This window comes from Schistocerca cancellata, chromosome 6, assembly GCF_023864275.1.
Source record: "Schistocerca cancellata isolate TAMUIC-IGC-003103 chromosome 6, iqSchCanc2.1, whole genome shotgun sequence".
NCBI lineage: Eukaryota > Metazoa > Arthropoda > Insecta > Orthoptera > Acrididae > Schistocerca > Schistocerca cancellata.
The window spans coordinates 273,424,246-273,443,080 of record NC_064631.1 but is presented as its reverse complement, the minus strand read 5'-3'; the positions used below and the strand labels follow the sequence as shown (position 1 = coordinate 273,443,080).

General features: G+C 35.4%; 1 protein-coding gene across 4 annotated transcripts in view; it reads right to left on the bottom strand.

The window, feature by feature from the left end:
* Positions 1-17,810, bottom strand: part of LOC126190762 (poly(A) polymerase type 3) — a 175,000-nt gene extending 157,190 nt beyond the window's left edge. Inside the window, exons 1-4 of one of the 4 annotated variants that reach the window (XM_049931280.1) lie at positions 17,675-17,810; positions 5,442-5,564; positions 5,177-5,285; positions 1,769-1,941 (exon numbers count right to left, since the gene is read on the bottom strand). In XM_049931280.1, coding sequence (XP_049787237.1) covers positions 1,769-1,782 — 14 coding nt within the window. In that variant the 5' untranslated portion in view covers positions 1,783-1,941; positions 5,177-5,285; positions 5,442-5,564; positions 17,675-17,810. The remainder of the gene's footprint in view (positions 1-1,768; positions 1,942-5,176; positions 5,286-5,441; positions 5,565-17,674) is intronic. The other 3 variants (XM_049931282.1, XM_049931279.1, XM_049931281.1) reach the window with 3 other exon arrangements.
* Positions 17,811-18,835: the final 1,025 nt, after the last annotated feature.

Sequence of the window (18,835 nt, the reverse complement as noted above, 5' to 3'; positions counted from 1 at the left end):
AGTCCACAGCCAGAGTCCACAACCGATCTCGAGTATCCATTTTGTTAAGTTGTAGAAAGAAGCAAAGTCATCATCAATAATCTGTCCTATATGTGCTGTCATACTCACAACGAACGGCAATTTGAACTACCTGCCTCTATCAGCGTAACCCTATTTATCTTAGGCTCTGAGAAGTGGGGCCATTTGCGAGTGGTACAGATACTACTGAACATTTTCCAATAGTTTCTTCTGAGGCAGAGAACACCACGCTGCCCTCCAAGCTGCAATAGACTGACCTCAGATATTTGCAAGTTGTCATATAACAGTTTTATCAGGAGGCATGTCTTCAAAACTGTAGGTGCTTGATCATGTCACAAACAAGCAACTTAAACACAGTCCCCAAAAACACTAATCTTATTGGCTTTCAATGGAAATCATGCACTCATTCGATTTGGCATCAGTTACCCTTAAGTGTGATTAGATTCTCTCTTCAGGGTACACAATATCACCATATTTTACAATCAAAGGCATAAAGAAATGGTGCAAGCCCAATGCCCTATATGATCGCGAGAAAAACATATTTTGAAAGGAAAATGACACAAATACTGATAGCGATGAAAAAAATACAAATAGTGAAGTTTTTTTAAAAATGTGATAAGAGGGACCATATTATGACCAGTCTTTGTAAACAGGTAAGGTGACCTTTTTTTCATACACTGAGTTCCCTGTTCTCTCTCAACTCAAAAATCAGTGCTGTGTCTTATATATAGGTACAAAATCCATGTAAAAAATGTGGTACCCTCTATCTTGTGGAACAAGCCATAATCTATTTCATGAGGCACTCCAGATGATTTTTGCTTGACAATGGTGTACTTACATGCTACTAGGAGCCTGCCCATTGTGTTCTGTGCTGTTAAACCAGTATATGCCTACTCGGATGAGCGTCAAGGACTTATTGGATATGGCATATTCTTTATCATAACAGAAACTGGCCAAACAGTACACAAAGTGGACAATAAACCAAAAGTTCGGTAGTTTTTGTTGATTTCTACAACTTTGATAAATTGTAGAAATGACACTGTGTAACAACATAGCTTTACGTGTTTGAAAATGACATTGATACAAAAGCTGAATAATATTCATTGAGCAAATGGGGAAATCACGCAATAAAAAATTATATTTCCTCACAAAAGATATCTCAAAACACAATTGTCAATGGAGAAACTTACTGAGCATTTAACAATAATCGAAAGTCATAATTACTGACACACCTTTCTCCTTGAAAAAGTATGGCCTTCACTTGCCAAATTCTGATACACAGAACAGATAAACAGGGGCTGACAGTTTTATTTCATTATTATGACACTAAAAATGCACCCCATCAACACAAAATAGATCATAGCTGCCAATCAACCTGTTTTATTTTAAGTAACTGCAACAATTACATTTAGGGTAATCCCAGTTGTTCTTGATTTTTTTACAGCCACACAAAGTGTGTATTTCACCTAATACAAAAATCATTTGACTGGAAAAAGGAAATACACTGCACTATACTTACACTGTGCTTTAGTATATAGTACAGTAGTGTGTTTCAGGTCTTGTCTAGTGTTCTTTGGTATTAACTGACTGTATACAAGAAAGTGATGGCTCTTTTTGGAACCAAAATCGTCCATAAATAATGGATCTATTTTAAACATGTAGGTACATCTTAAAAGATTTTTGTTTTACATGCTTGTTTCCTGCAACCATTCATGGGTGTACTACAGAGGGTGTCCAACAATTCACTTACCTAGGCAGCATCATGTCGTCTGATGTAGAAACCAAGAAGGACGTCACTTGTAGAAGAGGAATGGCATCAATTGTATCTCAGTTCATGCACCCTAATTGGGCAACCAAAGCCATAAGCACTTCTATGAAAATTAAACTCTTGAATAAAATCTTCATCCCAATAACTTTATACACCTGTGAAACATGGAAATTCATAGCCAAAATGATCAAATAGATAATGTTTTTGAGCGACGTTGCCTTGGGAATGTCCTTGGTATTCTTTGTCCGGACATACAAGGAATGATGAGCTAGTAAGGTGACAAATCACATCTCTTTCTGAACACTTACTAGATACATCTTAAAAATGACTGAAAGCCAATCATACATTGGATATCACTTCAAGAGAACTTAAAACAAGGCTGGCCATGGAAAAATTTGAAACAAACATTGAAAGATGACCTGAGAAATGTCAACACCTGCTGGGATGAAGCTGAAGACAGAGGAGCAGTATTATGTAGAGGTCTCATTCTGCACAGGATGAAATAGTTATGAGCTACTTCTACTACCCAGAGGTTATAAATACTAAACCCATAACTAACAAAATAACTATTTGCTGCAGTAACATAACAAAAGCTATGAAACAGATTCTCAGAGTTTAACTAAAAACTACCTGACCTTGTTAACAGCAAAGGCACAGGCACGGATAATGTTACTACAGTAACAGATTTTACCAACTGTCTCCCATAATTTCATTGTTTCTTGTTTTTCCTTTATGGAAACTGCTGCAGTGATTTTAGTGGAATTTTCATTTTGTGCCAGCCAAAGATAGTAAAATTATAAACCACTGAACAGCCATGGCAAGGGCTTAGCACAGCAAATACGATGATTATTTCATGTGGCAACTCAACAAAATATGTTTGGAATGGAAACAGGCCACAAAAAAGTCTACCTTCTTTACAGCTAGGGCATGGAATTCTACAACATGAATTTATATTTTTGCAACTGGAAAGTAAATGTCTCTATTCAATTACTTTCTCACACAGATTATTTTAAATGAGATTTTGCTTCTGTTAAATTATTTACAGTGATACAATATCTTTAGTAGCTTATATTCATTGTAGACTGTCTTCGTAGTCAGTGAGATATGACTGTCTTCGTAGTCAGTGAGATATACACTCTATCAGTTTTTACTCTGAAGACCTGCACAGTCTCCTATCTTTACCAGCTCAAAGTGCTGAACCACTGATCTGATTTCCCACTTTCCCCTTGAATAAAGTTGGGCAGCTTGTCATTTTTCTGATCACTTACTTTGGGTTAGGTGAACTAATTCTTAGGGAGTCATGTCATAAATCAGTACAGCACACAGACAATTAAGTATCTCGGAATTCAATATTATCCAACAGTTATTTTTATGCTTTCACTAAATTTACTCTTTGGCCGCAGGTAATGGATTGATGCATATCCCATTAACAACTACAATCTACAGTATCAACTTGCAGCACTGAAGTAAACCACTGTTTGTAACAAATTCTAAAGTGATTTTCATGAATGCCTCCATTTCAAAAAATCTGAGTACCTGTTGGCTAATATCTGGTTTCACCATTGCAATGATTTTGGTTATCAACCATTTTCTACTGCAGCTTGTCATCATAGCTCTTCATAAGCTGTTAATTTTCTGCCCCTCCACTCAGTTATTCACCCTCCAACATCTACATCTGTATTCCACATTTTGTGGCAGACAGTATGTTTACTATTTATCATCACTGTATACCCACTCCTCCTCTTCTTATGTCCTGTTCTCATGGAAGTCTAATATTTCTCTAATTTCGTGAGATGTACATGGAGAAAGTGCTACAGCTCTTGCCCCATGTTAATGTAGTAGAGTAATTTTATTCATCCATGGTTCACTTTCACAGGGATACAAGCTCAGTCAATTTCATACAAGGGAAAATATGTCATGTGTACAGTCATATAAATACATACATGTGTTTAACGAGAATGGGACAGGTCACAAGCCAAGGCCTTGTAGGAATTGGAACTTACACTTCCAAAATTTTAAGAGGAACATTTTCCTTGACAAACAGCAGATTTGCTTCGGTGAAGTGAGAGACCTTCATTAAATTCCAGTGAGTAGCCATAAAGATCTGTCATCATCTTGCATATCTACCAACAGAAACCTGACTGTTTATCCCACATGTGAAGTGCAGCATCGATAAGGTATGTTGTATCGGTAACTGTTGTGATCAAATACAATAATTGTTGTGATCAAATACAAGTAGAGTATGAACTATCCCTCATTAATTTGGATAGCAATTACACACTCACTCTCTCTCTCTCTCTCTCTCTCTCTCTCTCTCTCTCTCTCTCTCTGCAGACAATCCCTCATTGCTTCATGACGATTGAAAGCTTCACTGTGAACTTCAAGAAATAATTAGGACTTCATACCCTCTCACACTACTGATGGCCCCTCAATGGGTGATTGAAGGTTGGAAAAGTACTTGGGCATAAATTTGCAATTTTATTGGTCACACTTATAATCAAGTGGCAATACGTAGATCATCCACTCCCTTCCCTACTATACAACACATCTTGTACTGACCTTCATTACTTCCAGACACATCTCAGCTCCAGACCAGCAAACACTGACATTTACCACTGTAGTTCAAAATAATATCAGCAACAAACAAATTATTAAAGTTTACATACAAAAAGTGACAACAGACAATTACTCACAGGCAAATAGTGGTTGTCAAATACAAGCACTTCAACAACACGTGAGTCATCACTGCTTTCTCAGCATCAGTGTGTGTGCCCATGCTCTCTCTCTCTCTCTCTCTTTCTCTATCTCTATCTAGCAACAACTTGGTATATTGTGTAAGCATGCAATGGTCTTTAGACCTCATAGTGTGTCCTTACATTGTGCCAAGTTTCATAAATATCAACCACTGGCAGTAGAAAAGCAATCAACAACCAATCTTTACTGCACATTAGCAGCAAATGTTATGAACAAAATCACAACAAAACACAAAATAAGTTACACCTAGCTGAGTACCTTGTCTCTTCCACAGTTCAAAACAGTGAGATTACAACTTCCAGTGGAGCACAGTAGTGCACTAGTAGTAAACTACTTGCTCACTACCACTGAGCTGACCAATTTTGATAAAACTTGACACAGTGTAAAGACACAGTTGAAGACTGGAAAATAGCTGCATACTACCGTGCACAACAAATACTTCCTTATTGTTAAGTCATTAACTGTAACATTTATATCTAAAAGACAGCCACTGTAAAATCACTGTAAGAAATTAATGAAGACACTGTTATAAGCCGATTCAATTTACACTTTCTAGTTGACAGGACAACTTAATTCCTAAGAAACCTTAGTTGCAAACAAATATTATTTGCACACAACACCAAATTTTATACCTACTTGGTTGTATGTTTTACAAATCAGTCCAACCATGATAATTTCAAGAGATAATTCGTCGAGCAACTGTTTTTTAGCTCGGGTTGCAGATGCTGCACCAGAAATGACACATCTGAAACCAAAACCACAAGCTGAAATATATAAGCATTGTATTGACCTTTTATAGCAAGATTAAGCACAGCAGCCTGTAAAAAAAATTAATTAATAAATAAAAAATAAAAAGCCACCAGCATACAGCAAACCTCAAAAACACCTGAGGTACCCTCACCTGCACTAAAACTACTGCACCAATCCGATTTTCTTTTCTTCATTGTAAATAAGAGTACTCCTGCATTTTTTTTTAAATATGTCCCAAATCAAGTGTTCCAACTCTCTATGTTATCTCTAACATCTGTAAATAATCAACACAGAAACTACTAACATCTACAATACACAATCATCAGAAGAAGCCTAGAATTGAACTACCTAACATAAATACAAAAAAAGCTGTAACCATCATTTGCAAGTGGGAAGGAGTTTTTTTTTTCAGTGAAACCTACAAATAAATTATCAATATAGCCATTATGGAAGAATGTATCATACAACAGGAGCCAAAACATGTATATCATTCTATTGTTTTATAGTAATGAATAGCTAAACAAGATTGAATGTAGTGTTTTCAATTCTAATAACAAGTGTCTCTTTTTTCCAACTATTATTATATTATTATATTATATATTATATTATTATATTAATAATTTGATTAAACCCCGAGTAGATTTTGATGAGGGTGATCAAGGGCTCAGATTATTATTATTATTATTATTATTATTATTTTTACCTAGACCCCTCTCTTACAGGAAACTTTTATGTGAGCTTAACCGAGGAGTATTGTGGCATTTTTAGAAACAGAACAGAAGGGCAGCTGACGTGAGGCATGGTACTGACTGAAAGCAACATAGTGATGACAAAAAAAGCCAGACAAGGTTTTTCTTTGTTTGCCACAAGGGGAATACAGAAGCGCCCGATTCCACCTGTCTGCTTTGACCCATGACATCACCAATATGGCAGAAATGGCTATTCTCAACATCTCCAATATGGCACCTATGACGCCATTACACAAACACAAAAATACATATAAAACCAACAAATACATCTCCCTCCAAAAATATAATCAAACTAATGGGACCAGTGCAGGAAATTGGGGGGTTTTGGGTGGGAACAAGCTAATTATACACACAGACACACCATAATCACAAACCACACAAAATGACGACATAAAAACACCACAAAATTCCCAAATTCCGCTACACTAACAATATCAACAGGAATCGGTCACTTCCCTTCACCTACATAGCTCAACCACAATTATCGATACCACAAAATAGAAACCAACTACTCCAAAAATTATAATCACACCGCAACTGTCAATACCATAAGGGTCATTCCATATCAAATCACCCAATAAAAAATAAATTTTACACCCACCTCCTTAGATTTTCATGAAATTTGGCTCAAATGGTTCTAATACCATCCTGACAACACCTGCAATTTTTTTTTTTTTTGCTCTATCTCTTATAGTTTTTTTTAATAAATTTTTAAAGTTTTTATGTTTTGCATTTGCCGAACCTTCGGAAACGGTAAATTTAATTTGTATTCAAAACTTTAAAATTGCTTATCTTAAAAACTCTTAGATAACATCATGAATTTTTGCAGCAAGTTTATTTATTATACATATTTGAAGATAAAAATGATACTATTAAAATATATTAATATTTTCTATGAAAAAAAATATATAAGTATTTTTTTAAATGGATGTTCTGTTTTATAAGAAATGCAATATCTAGAGTCTCAGACCTGATAGAATGCTCAAATTTGTTTTAATTTACTCTTAAACATATAGGCTACTTGATAAAACAAAAATAATGATGGCTTTTTAACATGTTTATTAATTATAGTAGATTACATTAGAATTATGTACAAAGATAGTGTACTTACGACACTTATGTATAACCCAACTGATTGCTTGAAGCATTGAATTTTTTGGAGTAATTTTGTCTTTTTAATAAACATTAATGCTGATTCAAACTGTTTTTCCACTTCATCCAAGAGCTTTCAGTTCTTTTGATACAGTCTTTTTTGAAGTAATACATTCTTCCAGTGCCGCTTGATTGAGGTGCGTCTACTACACAGACTATGTGCTCCAAAGGCACTATGCAAGAATCTTCTCTTTCAGGCCAATAAAATGATGCAGCTGGTGCTGAAGGATGTAGAAATAGAATTTCTGCATCTTCTTCATCACTGGATATTGTTTTTACCAGTCCAAAGTACCAGTTACCATCATAATTTGCAGCCACATAGCTATTTATGGATGGTTCAACACGAACCCAATCAGAAGAAGAATGGAAAGAAAAGACTAAGGGGGTTTTTACACTATCCTTCTAATTTCAAGGTTGTTTGTTGGAAGTGGTTTGAAGTTATGAAAACTTCTTGTTCCAGGAATGGTTCGGGTTGCTGAAAAACGTTTTTCTAGTTTCAACCGTAGCAAATAAGCTTCTTTTTTGCCAATAAAGTGAAAATGAATGTTTTGAATATTTTTTTCACAAAACTTGTACACATCAATTGCTGTCATTATTTGTTCTTCGTCTGAAAACTGTAGACTGGCTTTCCTTAAAATTCTTTTAATAGTTCCTCCTAGGCCATCACAAATTGACTTTGGGCCTTCAAATTAAAGTCTCTTAAGTGTTCAGTCAAATTTTTAAAACTGTTTCTATTTTTGTACTGCCCAGCACAACCATCTGTAAAGTAGTGAACTGAGTCAATGTCAGTATGATGTAATGACAGCCACTTTGTAATTTCTTTTTGTGCAAAGTTAACAAAACCAGTGTCATGTTCTTGGTCATCACTAATAAAACAGTTGTTGGAAACAAAAACATTGTTTTCCTCATTTCTTAGAAAAACTCCAACTGGGTGTAGAGTACAACCACCTCTATTCCAGTGGTAACTTTGGATCTCATTTTGTATAACAAAGGAATAATTTTCACTGAAATCCATCACAATAATTGCTGTTTTGGGTGGTGGGTTTTCTTTCAATCTTTTAAAGGCTGCTGATTGGGATTTTGCTATAAACGAGTGCGGGGTGAGCTTTTCCAATGACCTAACCAATAAAGAAATGCAGTCTTCAACACTGATAGACTGTTTGATCATTTCTGCCCTGTCTGTGTTAACCCACTAACTGATTACAATTTCTTCTTCTAAATCATAATCTTCACTTAGTTTTTCAGTTAAGTACTCAGTTAGTGCAGTATTTGCAGGACAGCTGTCGCAATGATGTAGCATGCAGTTTTGGTTTTCCGTGTTGCACACAAGCATCTTAATTAGGTCTTTATAAGATTCTTCAATTTTCACGGCATCCAGCAATAGTTTAACATTCTGGTGGATACTGCATACACATACAGTGTGTGTACCTGCAGCACCAGCAAGGATACACCATTTAGGTCTCAAGAAACAAAATTTTGAAAATCCTACTTCTACCTCGGGATTCTCCCATTTGAAAGAATAATAGAGTTCTCTCAAGTTACACAAAATGAGTCTTTTTTGCATGTACACATTTTTTTTGAACACTTACTTTGTCTTTGGTTCCAGGTAGCACTCTGGAACTTTCATCCTTTTCATAAAAATCTGTTACAAGTCTTACTGTATTTTCTGAAAGAGTTTTAGCTTTTTTTGGACCAGGAATTTCCAAAATACCCTTTTCAGATTTTAGCTTTCTAGCTTGTCGCACCATGTACTCACTCACATTAAATTCTTTCATCACTTTATTTCGACTCCAAGAATCTGGAGCCAAGGTCAGAATCTGGATTTTTCTAGGCCTCCCAACAGATGAAATCTTCTCTTTCGTAAAAGAAATCATTACATCAAAATCCTTTGCTTTCTCAACCACACTTGTATCTTCTTCGTCGTCATCAGAACTTGGTGCATCATATTTTAATGCTTTTGAAACCGGCTTTTTTTTGCAGTCTTTTCAATACTGCTAACCTTCCTTTTAAAATAAGATCCTTTACTTTGTTCTGACATGCCATGAAGCTTTATCGGTGTTAAACCTAAATTATCAAGAGCAATGTTTGTTTGTACGAGGGATTCATTTCTGGATTCCAATGATTCTAATTCAACCATGACTTCATCATCTGTTTCACTTTCATTGACTTCAACTCTTTATTTTTCCTCACAAAAGTTACGGCATGTTGAGCAAAGCTTTTGTCCAGGTTTTACGCTAATATTTTTTGTCAGTAATTGTTTAGAAAGATCCAAGCCTACACTTCTCAATGATTTTTTGATGGGCTTTTTGCATTTTTTTAGTGGGTCTACACACGTTGTTTGATACTTTTCAAAAACATTTAAAAAGTAGTAGCTGTGGTGTGAACATATATTCTTAAATTCACACAGATTAATTCCAGATCGTAAGTGGATCAAATCTTTTTCTTCCTCACTCAATTCAGATACCGGTTGTAACTTTTTGAAGGTGTGTAGGTTGTTTGGAAACAGATTTTTTAAATAACCCTACGCTACAGGTTTGAATATCTGACATCCTGATTTCACTACTGGTCTGATTACTGTTCTGGTTACTTTTATAGGATATTGGAAAAGAATCTCTGTAAACTAAGTAACAGTACTTACTGAAAGTTCGAATAAACTTAATAAAATACTACCCAAGCACTATTTAACACTGTAATAATTTTTTACTTCAAAACACAGGAGTAACAAAACAAAATCCATGCGTACATTGTTATTCCAAGAAGACAAAAACTTATTTTCGGTGTCTAAGTCACTTGGTACTTTTTATTTTTAAAATATAATTAATATTATTTTAAAAATCAGATAACTATTAAACAGGTTAAAAAGCCAACATGATTTTTCTTTTATCTAATAGCCTACACAATTAAGAGTATTTTAAAACAAATTTGAGCTTTCTATCAGGTCTGAGACTCTAGATATTGCAGTTTTTGTAAAACTAAACATCCGTTAGCTACATAATAATAATAATAATAATAATAATAATAATAAACTTTTAAATTTTTTTGCATTTGGAAGATTTTAATATATCTTTATGGTAATTTTTTTAAACATTTAGATATAATACACAAACTTATTCCAAAATTTCATACTGATATCTTGAGTATTCTCTAACACACAAATTTTTTTAGTTGTGAGGACACGTTTAAGTTACGATTTCCGACTGCTGAAACAACGCCAAATCTAAAGACTTTAAAAAATTTATATATTAAAAAAAAAGTATAACAGATAGAACAAAAAAATTTACAAGTGCTTTCAGAATGATAAAAGAAGTAATTGTACCAAGTTTCATCAAAATCTGACATTGTTGGTGTCAAGGCCTGGGTGACTTGACATGGAATGACCCATACAAGCAACACCTAAAAGAACAAAATTTGGTATCGGACGCTTACCAGAGCTATATACGTCAACAGCAGCTCATGATACCAAAACACACACAATTACGATGACACATTGGAAACGGACACTTCCCTTGACCTATACAGGTCAACAGCAGCTCACGATACCAAAACACACATAGCTACGATGACAAATTTGAATCGGTCACTTCCCATGACCTGTATCGCTCAAATACGACTGACGATACCAAAAAAATTAATATCGAGTACTTCCCCTATTGAATTAAACGTCTTACTGCATGACAAACAGCAAACCAATAACATCAAATGACACCGCAATAACAAAAACACAACGGAAACTGAATTCTTAACTCACTGAAACCAATTTCCATTCTTCTATAACAGTCACTACCAACAAATGCACACTTCAAGCACCAACACCCAAATGAATCCCATACACCACGTAATATGCAGACCATACACATACCACCAGAGGACACCACTAACTGCAACAAGACAATATCTACAAATACAACACACACATAAACTAAACTCTACTCCGTCATGACGTCACACACACGAACACCCTTACGTCACATATCAAAGCCGACGGGTGGGATCGGACTCCTCCTTTGACCTGCCACAAGCTTTAGCATGCAATAAATGTCCATTTAAGCATACATACATAATCTGTCCTCCTCACATGAACACAAATCAGCTAGTGTGCTGTTAAGGCAGGATACTTGGGTCCCACAATTTGGTTGCTGTTATTCAGTGTGACATCTATAATCTAGTTTTGTTTGAAACTGAAAAATTTCTGAATTGTCAATTGAGAGTAAAATAAAAAAAAAAAAATTAAAAAAAAATGTACATATTCATTAAATAGGAAACACGGAGGAAATTTATCTCTTATTCAATGTATTTCATTTCCATTCCTTTCAGTATAAGTAAGTTCCCTTCACTCCAGTCAGCTGCAGATCCCTTTACTCTCTTAAAATCTATACATAGAAAAAACTCTGATGATCCACATATAACTGTTACCAGTGTGGTGAGATATACCTGACAATGTTGTCATCTAGTGACTTTCGAATTCCATTTATGCACACCATACAGGAAATGTGGCTTGATATGTCCCTCAGTGCGTACGCTAATTTTATCATTGTTCTATAACAATAAGGGAGTAAAATAGTCATTGGAAGCATCTCTGAAGGCAGTTCCTTTGGATCATTTATGAAATCCTTCTAGTTTGTTTAAATCTCTGAAACTCAGGCTAAGCAAATAAATTCGTCAAAACTGCACAAGTCCTCTTTGTACTCTATTTCCCTCACTACTTCTTTTCTCTGGCCTTATCCCATGTCATTACAGGCTCGGCATGTTAATCTGGATTGGGCAATGTTAGTGACAAATGGTGATCAGATGTGTGTCCTTTCGCCAACCCTTCCCTCCTTGGGACGGATTCTTTGTATGCCATCTGCTTGCATCTAATATTATCCCAATGTGAAATTGTGTCAACGTTTCAAAATGTTCGTGAGTAGTGTAACAGGACATAGGTAGCAGACTGGTGTTCAACTAGCTGGAAGAGGTAAACCACTTGAAAACCACACCCACACTGGCTGGCACATTGGTCCTCATTGTATATCTGTCGGAAGATTTAATCTGGAGCAGGCATGCTTCTTTGTACTACACTTTCAAGCACAAACAGATAATTAAGCAGACAATGAGATTACAAAACCAACAAAAAAAGTTGCATAGTAGATTGTTTAAATTTTGGCCAGTTTTAAACTTTAGTTTATTACTAAGCCATCTACATAAGTCCTACCATAATGTGCCTACACTAGCCATGTTACTTGTATGAGTAGCTAAGTGTAAGTTACAATTTCCACATGACAGTCCAGTGCTGTGTTTGGTTTTTGGTGCACACAGCCCTAGACTATTGCATGCAAATATTACCTTGCACTTAGACACTTACAAAAACAATGCAGCCAGAGTACACACATTACAGTGTTAGGGTAGGGCTTGCATGGTTGGCTTGATAATGGACTGAAGTCAAAAGCTGGCCGCTACGTAAATAAAAACAAACTTCTGTGCAACTTTGATGGTTTTGTAATTTCATTGAATTTTAGTAAGCCATCCAGCATGCTGGACATGAGTAATTAAGCTGACAATGAAAAATATGCAAAGACAGGCTACAATTGTCTCCTGTAAGTGACTACTAACGTAAAGAAACTTTTCCTCACAAATCAACCAATAAACACAGTCTGGAATTTGCCTTCACCAAATAAGACAAACTAGGCTGTTTCAACGTACACTGATATGTTGTAAAAGCATTTAACCAGAACCATTTACACAGATAAGTGACATTTGATGGGGGAAAAGCAGGGATTAGTTAACATGATGCTGCAACAATAGACAGATGTGGTCATTAACACGCAAAAAGAAATGATCAATGGTTGAAATTACTAGTACCAAGAAAACAACAGAAAAATAAAATTCAACAAACTAAGAGGACCTGAACTGGACTCAGGGTTTTGGGCCTATAATGTACACGCTATCAACATTTTCGAACACATTAATAACTTGAAAAATCAGACCACAGACAGAAAATATTGGTTTTGATGAGTGCATAAATGTTCATATTAAACATGCAATGTTTATACAAAAGAGGTCTGTAATCATACATTCACTGGATACGCCAACTCAAAATCACACAGTAATCTTCCAGTCTAACCTATGCCTCAGGCTATGATACAGAATAGTCCGATACTGCAAACTTCATTTAATAAAACGGACAGTCTTAATAACATATTTCATTGACTTTGCCAACTCAAAACCTATCACCTATCAACCTTGCCTAGTTCAATCCATAACCGCATCATCATAAAACATAATGAAACCCTATGTATGTCTAGTATACAACACAACACAACTCACAACTTCATTCCCTCAATGCATCATCTCCACTAAACCTATATCGGTCTTGTAAACAACACACACTAAGCCACCACCCACATGAACGACACATTGTAAACAAAATGTACAACCCTTATCTACAACTAAAACATAAAAACAAAAGCATCCCATATGTCATCTACTTAACGTATGAGGACATAATACAAAAAACATTGGATAACTCACATTTTTCAGTAGACCAGCAAAAAATACAATGAACACCTATGTGCACTGCATTCACTGTCTTTTCTGGACCAAGTCACACATGACTACCCAGGCAATAATTTTCTGGGTATGCTGTTGAATTTTTTAACTGCTCCAGGAAGAGAAATTCTTGTAAATAATAATATATGTAAGCGAATTCATACCAATTTTATGACATTATCTGCAAAAATTTTACTGCAATATGTCCCCAAGATTAGTCAATACCCAATACTAAATTACAAATAGAAATGATAATCTTTAATTCATTCTGGAGCATATTATGATAAATCAGCTACACATCATCAACTTGAGAAGAAAACCTATGTCGAGCTCGATATCTAGCTCAACAACACACAACAGTTAACCTCTTGTGACCACTTATCCCTGTTCTGTTGTGTTATTTCTGTTACATTCCTTCGAGTCAGTTGCATGACATATTTAACATTACAACAAATAATTCTCATAATCTTTCAATCATAACAAAATGTTTCCGACTTTTTAAACCACATTCATCTCCATATACACAAAGATAACCTAAGAGCTGACATGTTAGTGGCCACAATGTTCAAAATGCTTAATCAAATGGTGAAGATTATTCTCCAATTACACATTTATAATAATTCTGCATGAATTTCATGCCTCAACAGTGGCTAAGACAACAAATGTATCTGGAAAGAGCAGAGATCAAATCACCAATCAACCACCCCAATATATTAATCTGTAGTTTCCACAACAACTTGAATGCCAGGATATTTTTCTCTGCCCTGTTCCATTTTCCGTCCTAGCTGACTTGGGTGAGCATCTAACAGACAGAACTCGCAAGGGAAATTACCCATTGCACGTCCCACAGATTTAGTGGTAAAATGGTCCAGTGAATAGCCCATCAAAAACTGAACACAGACCAAGCACTAAAACAGGAAGAAGGTGTGCTGAACTGTGAGAAAAAGAAGCAAAATAGAAACAGTGAACAGTCCAAGCTTATGATGTGCAACATCGAGCAAATTAAAAGAACCACATGTCACAGTTGGGTGGTCACAGTGTTGAACTCCAAAGCGGGAGATCCATGTACAAATATTCTCCGTCTTCCTACCCCCCCCCCCTCCTCACTCTCTCTCGCACACTTTCTCTGTTTCCCCCACAAAATTATGAACTTTCCAGCCGGTCACCGACATGTCTGTTCTCCTTCTGCAGGTTTGGCGACTGTTGTACTATACACTGATTATATAATATGAGGAGTGCACCGAATATATCACCATCACCAGTAAATGTGATGAATAGTGAGAGAAGGCAAGATGCCGCATAGACCTCTCACAGAAATGGAAACAATGCACAGGAGTAAACTATGTTACAACAAAGGAATTCAAGTTTCAAAACTTCCAAGAAGGAATGCTAGAGTCATAACATGCTGTACTTGCCTAGAATAAATAGGAGGTATGTATGCCTGTAGGTCCCTTCCTTACATCTCGCTGTTGCAAGCAGATGTTAAACCATGACACAGACAAATTTGAATACGCTGAACAGATGACAAGACAGACAGTTCATAGTTTTGTGAAGTGAATAAATAAACACAAATAAATAAATATGGTGCATGAGGGAGATCTGAACACAGATCTCCCACATCGGAGTCCAAAACCGTGACCACATAACCACCACACCATGGCTATTCAAATTCACTCGATGCACATCTTGAGCTTGGATCGTTAACTACTTCTATTTAACTTCTTTTTTTCCCCGTTCAGTGCAACTTCTTCCTGTTTTCATGCATGATCAGTGTTCAGTTTTTGACAGGCTATCCACTAGCACATCATACCACTAAATCTGAGGGGGTTGTGATTGGGAGTTTTGCTTGTCAGTATGCACACAGTTCTGGATGACAACGAAAAATTCAAACTGAGGACTATGCCACAAAGAAGTGTAGTGGACCACTGTGTTTCAGCATGACTTAACCAATCATTTCTGAGGGTTGCAATCATTCATAAGTAAGCAAACTTCCGTGAACTGCTGTGGCTCTAGTAAAATTTTCAGAAAACCAGTGTTAGGTGTGGAGGCTAACAATATACTTTAAAGATAAGCAAACAGACAGTAATATGCACAGATTACATATTTCTGTGGGCCTATATCATAAACAAACACTGTAGTCAAGATAGTGTATTATTACAGCTCGGTGTAGTCTAAAATAAAATGACCTACAATAGTACATGCAAATGCCAGACCGATTCAATCTGCATAGTCACTGACAGGCATTGAAATTTTATACAAAGGAAGTAACTTAGAACACACCTTACAATTCACCAAACAGTACTGGTTATCTGTCAACGATCAACATCAGATCAAGTACAATGAAGAAACTGAACAACAATTAGAAAAACTCCTTGACATCAAAATGCAAGTTTACCTAGAGTTTCTACAAAAATTTCCCTTGCAAACACATTTTTGAGATTATTAATGATAAAAGTTAGTGACATTCTTACAGCCTACTAATGGTAGGCTTTTGGCAATGACACTATTGCAATTCTTTCCCAACACACCAGGAAAATTATTGCACTCTCCTCTTCCTGTTTTTAACAGTAAGCCCAAAGAGCACATTAAAGGAGTGGAAGAAACAAGGAACTGAGAGAATTTTCTCTCCTTATCAAAAAGCACGAAACTTTTGGCAACAAGTCTAATAGACCTACCTCTACATGCAAAATGAAGTGTTCAAAAAAACTGCGAAGTAACTCTCTCTCTGTGTGTGTGTGTGTGTGTGTGTGAGTGTGTGTGTGTGTGTGTGTGTGTGTGTGCAGTCACAAACTATAACAAAAATAAACAACCACACACAGTTATGACATTCTCTCTGTTTCGCAAAATAATGAGTGTGACTCCCAAACTTGAGTTTTGAGGGCACATAAGTAACCCAAATTTATACTAATGGAGCAACAGAAAACATTACATGTTGAAAGCAACTGCTGGGCTGAAACACATGGAAACAAAAACAATATATCAAAACGAAAGCAGCTTCTAATCAAGTGCATCGAATTCAAGATAGCATTTCTTTCTTTTTAACACATTAAGTGCACCAAATAGGCTACCACCATAAAAATGCATCTGTATCAGTATGTAACGAAACTTTCAAAGACGCCTAAGCACACTATTGCCACAATTAACACAAATCATAAGCAGTAAAAGTTATGTTTATTGGTGTGCAATGTGATATGTACACACCTGCTGACATGAATCGGCTGTAAAAATTTCTAAGCAGTCGAATGTGGTATGAGAATCCTCCATTTACAAATACTTATCAATCGTAAACTCACATTTAACCTATTACATTTGACGATAAATGGCAAACAGTCATTACATAGCCCTACAAAATTCCCCAAACAAAACGTGAGTCTAAAAAGTGGGTTAGAAAGCAACGGAGTAAACATTATTACAGAGCATTTGGAAATTTTTACATGTCTGTCGTCTCAGCGGAGCTGTTTCGTGTTTAACTGTTTTATGAATACTACTGATAATCCAGCTTCAAGCAAATTACTTTCGATCCGTGCCTCACAACATAAACAAAAATTTAGTCAATTACTTCAATGTGCATCAGAAGTCTACAAGCAATGAGCAAACTTTCGTACTGATATGGGAAAAGCCATTCATGAGTAATATTCACAAATCACGAGGAAACAGGTTTTCAATATCGGGGCACTTCTGTTGACACACAGTACCAAAAAATGTATCGTGTACGGACCAAACAATATCATTCAAATGTATGCAAATCATCAATACAGAAATGACCAGTGTTTTTAACAAATCGATAACACAAAGAATGAACACAAAATTGTTTTTGTGAGACAGCAGCACCGAACGACAGCATATACAACGACAGATACAATATCCATCACTTGACCACATCCGTGTTTTTCTCTTAAAGGATGCTTTTCGAAATTACAACCAACATATAAATAACATGAAACAATAATACACTCACCGCAAGAAGACTTTTTCCCTCTTCTTCAAACCTAAACACAAACGAATCTGTTACAACGTTGAAATTATACAAAACAAATCATCCTATACGAAATATGGCGTCGAATGAAAAACAAAGACGTATCATAACTCCAATTTGCGATTTCGAGCTATATCGAGACAACTTAGTCTATGGTATCGATATGGTTCTCAACAACATAAGAACAAAAATAAACAAATAAGACTTCAAAAAATATAATTGCTTATAGTTGTCTATATACTTCAGTCGATTATTCCAGTAACATTTATGGCTATTTTATTGTAATAGATCAGAGATATTATATTAATAAGATGACTACTTTTAGAAGACTACTTTTCTTAATAATGGCTGAGATAATGTCACGCGAGGTATCGCATATGTGAAAACATATTTAAAAATATTAGTACGTAAGTCTTGGGTGCAATTTATCTCAAATGAAAACTATTTTGAATCACCTCATGATCACCTTTACACGTAAAACAAATAAGAAACACCTATTTGAGTAGAAACATCTATTTAAGTAGATAACATAACTGAAATTATTTAATATTATAATTCTGAAATTTATACCTGAAAATTTCTAATATTCGTAAAATGCATCTGATTAATCAGGAGTTGACAAACATCAAAAATTTTCAGGAGCTGTCAAATGTATGTAACAAACTTGTGACAAGATACCACTTAAATTTTTCACAGTTCTCTTATAGTGCTGTATCTATTATTTCTTCAGCTAATATCTATGTTCTTTTATAAGAATATTGTCTTTTCACAACTAATTATTAATCAGGTACAATTTAAAAATATATGTATTTTAAATCATTTTCGTCTTCATTATCTACCTAAATTATATACTTATGAATGTTTTATTTTATTGTTAGATCCGCAGATAACCATTAAGTGACTGAAAGTGGTTACCATGAAAGATAAATTACAACTGAGACTGTTACAATATGTATTAGAAAGATATATGTGACTGTACGCTTTCCTGGCGTAAACTATTGATGAAGATTTCTCGGGTCTCCAGCCTCATGATCACCTTTACACGTAAAACAAATAAGAAACACCTATTTGAGTAGAAACATCTATTTAAGTAGATAACATAACTGAAATTATTTAATATTATAATTCTGAAATTTATACCTG